This window comes from Rhodamnia argentea, chromosome 11, assembly GCF_020921035.1.
Source record: "Rhodamnia argentea isolate NSW1041297 chromosome 11, ASM2092103v1, whole genome shotgun sequence".
Taxonomy (NCBI): Eukaryota; Viridiplantae; Streptophyta; class Magnoliopsida; order Myrtales; family Myrtaceae; genus Rhodamnia; species Rhodamnia argentea.
In genome coordinates, this window is record NC_063160.1 from 1,244,212 (window position 1) to 1,254,478 (window position 10,267).

A 10,267-nucleotide genomic window follows, 5' to 3' on the forward strand; every position below is an offset into this window, starting at 1 on the left:
TCCTTGTTCTCTCTCTCTCTCTCTCTCTCTCTCGCTCTCTACACTCCGATCGTCCTCGCAGACTTTGGCTTCCCATGGCTCTGTGCAAGCGAAAGCCTCGCGGCGCTCTTAAGCACATCGTCTCCCAATTCGAGCTCTTGAAGCAGAACCGCTCGACGTTGCCTTCTTTGATCAGCGCGCCGAAGCCTACAGCTGCTGCTTCTTCTTCTTCTTCTTCTTCTTCTTGGCTCTCGAAGTTGATCTGCGATCCGCGCGCCAATTGGGTTAGCAGGACGCCTCTCTCGTCCCCACGCCGTTTCGAGTCGACCGTGGCCGAGAAGCTCCCGCGATTCGCAAATGGTGTCCCCGACAGCCTGGTAAGATTTGATAACGGGGATGAGAGATGATCGCTTGGTGGAGTTCTTTATGGCCTCGAATTTTGCTGCGTAGTGTTTGAAGTTTGGTTTTGAGAGCTACTGCTGAGTTTATTTATCGTCGAACTTGTTCCTAAGAGTTGGTTGCTCATCACCCACTTAACCATTTAGCAACGAGATGAATTAGACTGAAGCTTTGAGTTTTTTGAGCTTCTAGCTGCTGCATTGGACTGCTATTCGAAATTATTGGATGATGAAAACATCTGGCTCATGAAGTGATTTGTGACTATGTTAGTAGACTGATCGCCATTGGGAACACGGAGCAAACAGATTGATCATTCGTATAGTTATATTCAGTCAAAAATTGAAGCGCACACGCATGCGAAATACGAAAATGAGTAATGTTCTTTTTCTAAGTCCTATCAAGCTCTAGTCTTTCTGGGTATAAACTTGTTCAGTTTATGATTGTGGACTTAACGACTGACATAAACCATTGATATCCATTTCTTTGTAGTGCTTTGTCGAATACATGGTACATGTCATGTTAAATGAATTAAATCTTTAACGAGTGTGACTTAGCAATACTGTCTAAAAGATGTATTTTGATTTTGCATGTGGACTCCGTTCCATCAAAATAAGGATCATATTGCAGCAATACCATATCACTGTGTACATTAGAGAAAGTTCCACCTTCAGTACGGGAAGAACCCCTTGTCTTCAGCTCCATCATTGTGCATTCTGATGCTTGGATCTGTCCAGTTCCTTCATCAATTGGTTTCATTTAGCTTCTGATGGAGCACTACCAACTTGGTGATAATTGCTTAGAGAAGAAATTTATAGTTAATCAATTTATATTATTTGCATAACCAAGAAATGCAAAGATCTTCACTATGCACTTCATGCAGGTTTGTTATATTCACATGGATATAGTATGACAGGTAAGTATATCTGGTTTGTTGTCCAGTATTAAGCTACCATGTCAATTGGTTTTTATGCCCGTGGGATATCTGTCTCTGTAGTTCTTGGTGAGACTCCATTTGATCTTGAATGTGTCTGCATAACTGATATTTTCGCTTCCAATTTGGTAGGGGATAGAAGTGGCAAAGGGTACTTTTTATCACCAGTTATTAGAATGTAACATTGCCACTCTAATGTGGAGCTTTATTCCTTGGAAGACTGCAAAAGGATGAGCTTTCAATTCTCATTGAAAATCTAGACTTCACACTTTGTTGGGGATTAGCCAATTGACCAGATGTTTGGTTTGGGCAGACATTGGACTTTCCTGGTGGTAAAGTTGCATTCACACCTAAGATGAGTTTCATATCCGAGTCTCCCAAGGAAAGGGCACATTGCTACAGGGTGCTAGATGAAGATGGTCAGCCACTAGCTCGCAGCAGCTTCATACAGGTATCACCAGGTCACGAATAGATCATCTTGCTTTTATCATTTCTTGGTGGATTAGACTTTCCTTTGTTCCCTTCCCCCGTGTATGTTTTAGTCTTACAGAGATTGATTGAACTAGGTCAGCGAGCAAGTTGCTGTAAGAATATATAACGAGATGGTTACGCTTCAAACAATGGATAATATCTTCTATGAAGCACAAAGGCAAGGAAGGATCTCGTTTTATGTGACCTCAATGGGAGAAGAAGCGATTAACATTGCATCTGCAGCAGCTCTCACATTTGATGATCTTGTTTTCCCCCAGGTTATTTCCTATAGACACTGATAACCAACTCTTACATTATTTGAGGTGGCTTCTCACTTTATGGTACAGTGGTTAAGAAAGTAGTGATAAAGCAATGCGAGTCTATGAAGATTGGAATCAACTATGGCCCAAAGCATCCAATATATGATTGGAAGAATCAGAATAGAATGTTTGATGGGACAAAACTGAATCATGATATGATTTTTAGTCAAAAAACAGGATTTAACTTATCTTTTTATCTTTTTGATGTGTAACCATCGAAATATGCCAAACTTGCCTTTCACTTGTTTATTAGGCATCTAAGACTAAAGACAGACACAGCAATTTTGAAGTTTTTTCTGATTGATACAGTACAGGGAACCTGGAGTTCTCCTCTGGCGTGGATTTACATTACAAGAATTTGCAAATCAATGTTTCGGAAACAAAGCTGACTATGGGAAGGGCAGGCAGATGCCTGTTCATTATGGGTCTAGCAAGCTAAACTACTTTACTGTTTCATCAACAATAGCGTAAGATACAAGCCTCTGCATATAAGATTACTTTTAAAGAACTTAGGTTTCCCTTTTCCTTGGAGATTAAAGGCACCTACATTTGATGCAACAGTACACAAATTCCCCATGCAGTTGGTGCAGCATATTCTTTGAAGATGGATAAAAAAGATGCTTGTGTTATCACTTATTTTGGAGATGGTGGTTCTAGTGAGGTAAATACAAATCTTTCGCATTTGTGGTGTTTCTGCTGAGTTTTTTTTTGGGGGTCGGAATATACAACTGCATAAATTTGTCCTGTTTTGTATATGTGAGGTTCATTCTTTCTTGGATGTTATGTGAGACAAGTCTGTAAAAGAGACTATTTCCCAATTATCGTATTGTATATCCTCTGGACACCAAATATTAGCAGATCTCTTATTGTCATTTGCTTCCTGATGTCTGTGCTATGACAGGGAGATTTCCATGCTGCTATAAACTTTGCAGCAGTTCGGGAGGCCCCAGTTATCTTCATATGCAGGAACAATGGATGGGCCATCAGTACGCCGACCTCAGACCAGTTCCGAAGTATACGGGGCTTCCACTATTTGTTTTGCATGGCCATTCTTTATCTTGGTGAACCTTTTCAATCATGGAGTTTTATGAATTGGTAGGTGATGGTATTGTTGTTAAAGGCCCGGCATATGGAGTACGCAGCATCCGGGTAGATGGTAATGATGCTCTTGCCATGTATAGTTCAGTTCGAGCTGCTCGTGAAATGGCAATTGGTGAACAGAGACCCATCTTGATTGAAGTAAGAGTATTACTATTTTTTTCAAGCCCTGTACCAGTTGGAAGTTCCACTGATCTTTGCCATTGATAGGCCCTGACATATCGAGCGGGGCACCACTCAACATCAGATGACTCCACCAAATATCGTCCTGCCAATGAGATCGAATGGTGGCGAACAGCTAGAGATCCTGTAAGTAGACTTAGGAAATGGATTGTAAGTAATGGTTGGTGGAGTGAGGAGGCCGAGTCGGAGCTCAGAAGCAATGTTAGAAAGCAGGTACTTAGTGTCTGTCCAGAATTTGTCTCACCTGTGGTTGTAGATATATTAGTTGCCGAGCAGAGCATCCTTTCGGCTTTTGCTCACGCATTCTCTATATTTCTTCTAGCAATTGTATAGCGACCTAGGATCTTTTTTCTTTGTTCGTTGAAATTACTAATTTGCAGAATCCTACACTTCTGCTCTTCTGCTGCAGCTATTACATGCAATTCAAGTAGCAGAGAGAGTTGAGAAGCCACCGATTTCTGACCTTTTCACAGATGTTTATGATGTGCCTCCATTGAATCTACGAGAGCAGGAGATGTCGCTGAGAGAAACCATCAAAAGATATCCACAAGATTATCCAGAGGACATTCCTGCTTAGATGGGTTTGAATTATAACAATCATGGACGTTATTGCTTCAGAGCTCAGCGCAAAAAATGTGACTCTCGAGGGTTCTTTCATGTGCCCAATATATATAATCCATCAGCTCTCCCTTTTTTGCTACTCTTTCCACATATTTTTCAAGTTATTGTATTGTTTTATCGTCTTGACTTGAGGGAGAGAGAGAGAGAGAGAGAGAGAGAGATCAGTTGGATGAAACTTTACATTGCTGCTGTCTCTTTCTTCAGGATGCAATCAGCGGGTGAAAAAGGATGAAATGGTTGGAAAAATGCCAAAAATCTTAGTATGTAAAGTGTTGCATAGATTACAAAGAGAGAACTTGTATAAATAGCCATCTTGAAGAAATAGGATCATTTAGGCTTTTACATGAAGATATAAATGAGGAAAAACTGAGAACTGATGAACCAGAGATGACACAACTATGCAGCTTTCCATCCCATGAATTCCCCCGCTGATAGTGAAGAATGAGGCATCAAATTCTGAGGGCTAAACTACAATCCTTGTGGCATTTGTCAATCTGTCATCTTTCCTTCAAAAGAACTCAATTTTCCAATGCTGCATGTCTGGCACAGCCCCTCAATCGCCTGTGATTGGCTGAAAACGACCTGGAAGACTCGTGTATAACCACATATCAATTTAGCTCTTGAGAATCTACATAGAGTGCAAGTGTGATGACACCGCCGATGAGTACTTGGCGACAGTGGAACATGTTAAGCACACGATCCAAATGCTTCCTCAAAATATCCCCGCGCATGTCGATTGCTCTGTCAACTGGTGAACGATCTCTGGGCTTTTGCTAACCATGTAAACAAGAGGTAAATGATTGTCACTGGTTATAGGAACAGGATGAATCTCAGACAGGAGATGTGCTTGCACAGGCACAGAGAAATGCAGGGAGGATGAAAGCCTTAAGACGCCTTCTCTAGCTTCTGCGCGTTTCTGTACCTCATATGAACATAACGTTTTTAGACTGGAGATGTAGTCTCAAACAAAAACCGAGACACTGAACAAGAATTATAAGTACAGTATGCTGAAAAATGGAGGTGTAACTAGAAGGCTCTGACAAAATTCACGATAAACCGCTAATAGTAAGATCGTGCACAGAGTCTTCCATAGTTCACTCATTATACCATACAACTTTATGAGACGCTGTTGTAATTAAATTAAAAATCTTTGTAACATGTAAAGTTATTTTACAACATTACGACATGTTGCCTTAATCAAGTGCAGAAGTTCTATAAGAAAAATAGTTGTACAATACACTGCTGTACCTTACAAATGCCACATTTATATTTTATAGTTGCATCTCAACTGTCTATATGCCACAGTAATATGCAAAATTCTGAGCGTCAAGAAAAGCTATATGGCAGAACAATCACCCTCCAAAGTTTGTCAGGTTCATCTAGGTTGTTGTTGCTGTCTCTTGCATGCTGGAAACAACACATGGATGGATGAGTATAATTGTTTTCTCCCTCTTTCACTAAATTTTGCAATTTTAAGAATCCAACGGCGGAAAAGACTTGACAAGCATTACCACAAGGCAATCATCCTCACTCTGGACAGAAATTGTCTACGTATATTGGAGGTTCTAACACATGCCAACAAAGAAGCTTGCCTCAATCAGACTTCTAACCTCATCTCAGATGACCGACACATTAAAGGCTGATGAACACAGAAATTATTTGCTAGTGAGTGTAGGGCAAGCAACAGGTCGTTACACTTAACCAGTGATGGCAATGTCCTGAACATGTATACTCCAGTGAACATCCGCACAAAAACTATAAGTTACGCAATAGTTGAAAGAAAATCCTTGCAGTCACAAAATTGCGAAGAACCAGTTTTTACTGACACCTTGAGAAATACAAGGCACAATACCTGCTTCCTTGATCATTCAGTGGTACCCTTAGCTATTCTTCTCCGATATTATCCCTGTCAATTCGTTGAAAACCCACTTTCCATGCTCCAAACTCGATAGCTTGAAGAGAAATACGACCCAGATATAAGTCGCTTAAGTGTTCATCACACAACCCAACCCGTCTCTTATTCAAGCTGGGGTGGATGCAACCAGAGAAACCTGTCTTCCATCCTGGAAATTTCTGCCTTTCCATCACATTAAGGGTGTAGACACTTCGTGCGCTAGATGAGCAACCCATAACAAAACAGTTGCAAGGTCGTGACTGGCTGGTTATTCTTGCTAGAGATAGCAAACAGGTGCCAGAATGTAGAATTCCATACATTAAGGCCTCATCATTTTCAAAGACATGGGAATCTGATGGTTCATTTGCCACATCTTGATCCCACTCTTGGGTTGAGGGAATTCTTCCTAAATCTGCATCAAATCGTTTTTCTACCTCATCTTCATGCATCCGGTATTTGGATGCCAGAGTGCGGATGCAAGATTTTCTTGCATGATCGCAAACTATCAGCTTTAGCTCGTTAAAGTTGCTGCACTCACTAAACCATCTAAGGCAACGGCGAACAATGCCTGAAAACCAATCAATAATTTTGTCACTGTCTTGCAATATAAGTGCAGTTGCTGAACGTGCATATCCCCTTGAGTTTGTCACCTCATATCGTAAAAGATGCTTTTCTATGACATGAACAGGTGCATTAATCTCTGTAGTAATGACAGGAGTGGAAGACTCGGGCAAAAGAGCAAGAGTGGAAGCTGTCTCAGAAGCCACATACTCATCCACGCGCTTTTGGAATTCACAGAAACTGTCGATCAATTCTTTAGGCAGAGAAGGTTCAGCGACATAACTAGATAAAATTATCTCCTCACTTTCTGCAGATTTGGCATTCACATTTTGCATCCATATTTTCAACAAGAGCTTGTACCAGTGATCCGTTTCCATACCAGCTTTCCGGTAGCAAGATATCTGGCTTAAAACTGAACTTCTATCAGCCAAATTCCTGATTTCCGACTCTTTAACCTTTTTCAAGCCATGAGCCAACCACTTTTGTCCAATTCGAATTGTCCCAGCATTCCAAGCAGTTTCCTTCTGCAAAGCAAAAAGCTTGACCTTATCTTTTAACTTGTGAACGGCTCTCACTGCCGGACTTTCCTTCACTCTTCTTGTAATCAGAAGACCCAGAAAGCGAATTCCATGAGGTCCATTGCATGGTAAAACTCCAGATGGACTATTAGCTTCCAGGTGTAAAGTATTCTGCATATAACTGATAATCTCATGCATTAGATTAGTGGCAATGTCTTCCGATCCAGAAACGGCACACAATATTTCATCCATAATGCGACAACAATAAACTCTTATGTCAGATTTTCCATTAACAGTGTTCTTTGCTTCACTTGCTTCAGATTTTCCATTGATAATGTCCTTTACTTCACTTGCTTTCATCTGTCTTTGAAACCAACGGCGCAATGTTGAAGGGGATCCACTTTGATGAGCGTCAGAACCAGAACTAAGAGCTTCATATTTCATCGATAATTTAAAAAATTCGCGGTCAAATAGGTCAAGATAAATATTGATCAATATAGGGGACAAAATACCTTCTTGGGGTAGACCATGACCTTTTGGGAAGCCCCCAAACTCCAAATTCAGCACATGCGCCTCAAACATGCCTAGGATGAAGGTACATAAGTAAGGATCTTCAATCTTCTCTTCCATAATCGAGACCAGTTGGGCAAAATTTGAAGCATCCATTTTCTTGTTCAAATGCAATGTAAACCACCAGTCAGGGTTTGAAATCTCCTTGCATATATATTTTAGTGCTGTGGAATGACTTCTACCACTTCGACAACCATGTGATATCTTGGAAAAATGAGGCCTATAAACAACTTCCAGGACTATCCTGATAGCTTCTTGAACAGCTCTCAGCTTCAAATTCGGAAGGACAAGAACTTCTTTCTGTACACCCCGTGTCGAGACGGAGTAAGTATTTGCCTTGACATCAAAACTCCCTGAATGGAGCTCCTTAGCTGTGGATGCAAAAGACATGTTGGGTTTAGTCATCGAGATATCAATATTCGAGTTGAGTATTATGCAACCGTAAGCATCTTCAAGAGTTTCTGGGTTGGCAATAACGTTTTCCATGAGAAAATGGAACTTCCCATCCACATATTGCTTCTTAACCCTCTTCTTTATACGGAGTTCAAGAAATCTTTTGAGCTCCATGCGGCCTCTAGGCTTTCTCTCTTCAAGAATAGAAGATTCATCGATAATACTGGCCAAGTCTTGGGCCAGTGTCACTTTTCCTATGTCATCGGCTACATTATTTAAAACTGGAAAGGCGGAATACATTGCATGAGCTATTTTCCTCTCATCTGGTGTACCTGCAGAACAGAATGATTCTCTAAATTAATTGATAGCATGAGAGGCAAACCTCTTCAAGGATCAATTTGAGAAACAAACCACGAGCACAGGGACTCAACAGCTTACAGAATCCCCCATTTTGCAAAGCATCATGTAGATATGCTTCTATCAGAAAAAAGAGAGTAAAAGAACCAGAGAGGTTGTGTTTGTTTATGCTTTCCATAAGTCATTTATAGGTCATGATAGTTTCAGTATTTGAAAAAAAAAAATAAACATAAAGAGTCAAATGCATGTGCTGAGAGATTTAAATTAATGACAAAGTCAAACGTAAAAGTCAATCCAAACATGCTCGAAATCCGTCAACTCAAGATTCCCATTAACTGATATCTCTTCATAGGACCATACCAAACCACTTCACCTGACAAACACGCCACATGATTGATATAGACAGAGTTCATCACTGATTTGTACAGATAGTTCACTGATTTCTACAGATAATCTGTCAAATGGTTTCAACAATTAAATGTGGAGAACAGATGAGGTCACTTGAAAAGTTTGACAAGTGGTCTGAGTACTGTGAAACCTGTGATACTGCAGCAACTCGTCCCGTGTGAAAAGCTTACCAGCTATTTTCGAGGACGGGCATATCCCAACAAGCTTCACACTCCGCAAGTCAACAAGTTTAAGCAGATTTCTCTTGCAAACAACTCGCAAGCAGGGTAATGCCATCACTCTTGTAGACTATACCCACACGCCGCATTCTGGAAGGAGCAGTTCTACAAAGACAAAAAGGGCAAAAAAGAAAATCAGCAAAGAAGTTAAAAACGTAAACTAAAGCTCTAAAGATTGGACGATGAAAACACAGATGAACCAAGCTAAAACTAGTCCTTGCATAGACATTACGTCAAACAGATATGGCGCAACAATCATTTTCTACACTCGGGAAGATTCCCTTTCCCCACCATTCTGAGCCCGATGATATCAACGGTAACTACCGATAACGGATGATTCCCAGACAGAAAAGTCATGATTAAATCAGGGGATCGTATTCATGGAAGAAGTTTGACAACATACTCAAGAAAGCGTCTTCCTTTTCCTTCCAACTGAGCAACTGTCGCATCTGAAGGACTGGCGCGACGACAAGAGAACCCCTTTGGCATAAGAACTGGACCCAGGAAAGAAGAAAGGAAAAGTGGAAGTAGATCCCGTGAAAGAAGCAGAGATCAGTGGGCGCCGCAGAGAATGAGAAACTTCCCAAGAATGTCGCTTTGGGTTCCAAGGACAAAGATCGAAAGAAGAGAGAGAACAACGACGGAGTGGTGCTCCGATCCGAGCGTGTCGCGTGACCAAGCGAGGCTGCAGTTGCACTTCCTTCCGCCACAGTTAATACCGTTAGGCGTCAATGACCGCTGCGCGGACACAGCCGGACGCGGCGGTTATTACACTTGCTAGAGACTGCCCCGCAGGTTGCGCCAAATTTTTTTTTAAATTGTTTTATAAGAATGAATTATGGCAAAAAAAAAAATGCTTTATGCTTTTCTAAATTAATTTATTATTAAGATTCTCTATTTTGTTTTCAAATGATTGGAGATAAAAATTGACACTAAACCAATTTTTCCATTTAATTCTGTAACTCCCGTTTTTTTTTTTTATTTGTTGTTAAAAGGCAACATCTTTTCTCTCTCTCTGTTTTTTTTTTTTTCCACATAGCCCAATAAAAGATTTCGATGAAGGCAAACTTCGTAACAAATATATTATTAACTGGCTATTCCTCAATACCATCTAACTGAGATGTCCTTTATCTTTAATAAAATTGAATAGGAGCGGAAGCAAGAACTCAATCTGAAACAATTATGCTATGCCACACGGGCTTTCTGGCCACTCAAGGGACTTTTTGTTAGTTTCCGGATCTTGCTCTTGGAACTAATCCTTTAAGAGATCGATTTCGATCCACAGGGATCCACTATCTATTACCCCCATAGGTTTATCCCGATTAAATATTGGATAAGACTCACTT

General features: G+C 40.6%; 2 protein-coding genes across 6 annotated transcripts; one reads left to right on the plus strand and one right to left on the minus strand.

Moving 5' to 3' along the window:
* On the plus strand, positions 1–4,081 carry LOC115750514 (2-oxoisovalerate dehydrogenase subunit alpha 2, mitochondrial). Of its 2 annotated transcripts, none has more exons than XR_007196803.1 (9): positions 1–356; positions 1,623–1,760; positions 1,876–2,058; positions 2,410–2,567; positions 2,662–2,761; positions 3,002–3,113; positions 3,200–3,339; positions 3,428–3,594; positions 3,791–3,930. XR_007196803.1 is itself a non-coding variant. In XM_030687920.2 (9 exons), exons 1-9 carry the CDS (start codon positions 75–77, stop codon positions 3,956–3,958), a joined length of 1,467 nt encoding a protein of 488 aa, XP_030543780.2. In that variant the 5' UTR covers positions 3–74; the 3' UTR covers positions 3,959–4,081. The 2 variants fall into 2 exon arrangements, 1 of the variants encoding a protein (XP_030543780.2); XM_030687920.2 differs by having other exon boundaries at positions 3–356; positions 3,409–3,594; positions 3,791–4,081.
* A 1,773-nt stretch (positions 4,082–5,854) lies between these two features.
* On the minus strand, positions 5,855–9,641 carry LOC115750512 (nuclear intron maturase 4, mitochondrial). Of its 4 annotated transcripts, none has more exons than XM_030687917.2 (3): positions 9,325–9,548; positions 8,874–9,026; positions 5,855–8,270 (listed from the first exon to the last, which is right to left on the minus strand). In XM_030687917.2, exons 2-3 carry the CDS (start codon positions 8,977–8,979, stop codon positions 5,887–5,889), a joined length of 2,490 nt encoding a protein of 829 aa, XP_030543777.2. In that variant the 5' UTR covers positions 8,980–9,026; positions 9,325–9,548; the 3' UTR covers positions 5,855–5,886. The 4 variants fall into 4 exon arrangements, with proteins under 4 accessions (XP_030543777.2, XP_030543776.2, XP_048128011.1 ...); XM_030687916.2 differs by having other exon boundaries at positions 9,213–9,548; XM_048272054.1 differs by lacking the exon at positions 8,874–9,026 and having other exon boundaries at positions 9,325–9,641.
* Between the last annotated feature and the right edge of the window lie 626 nt (positions 9,642–10,267).

What these genes read in the sequence shown, in the direction of transcription:
- LOC115750512 (XM_030687917.2), bottom strand. Translation starts at nt 8,979, where the DNA reads ATGGCATTACCCTGCTTGCGAGTTGTTTGCAAGAGAAATCTGCTTAAA. An exon ending in CCCGTCCTCGAAAATAGCTG is followed by an intron (nt 8,271 to 8,873) that starts GTAAGCTTTTCA and finishes TCTGTTCTGCAG; the next exon opens with GTACACCAGATGAGAGGAAA.
- LOC115750514 (XM_030687920.2), top strand. Translation starts at nt 75, where the DNA reads ATGGCTCTGTGCAAGCGAAAGCCTCGCGGCGCTCTTAAGCACATCGTC. An exon ending in CTCGCAGCAGCTTCATACAG is followed by an intron (nt 1,761 to 1,875) that starts GTATCACCAGGT and finishes TGATTGAACTAG; the next exon opens with GTCAGCGAGCAAGTTGCTGT. An exon ending in ATGATCTTGTTTTCCCCCAG is followed by an intron (nt 2,059 to 2,409) that starts GTTATTTCCTAT and finishes TGATTGATACAG; the next exon opens with TACAGGGAACCTGGAGTTCT.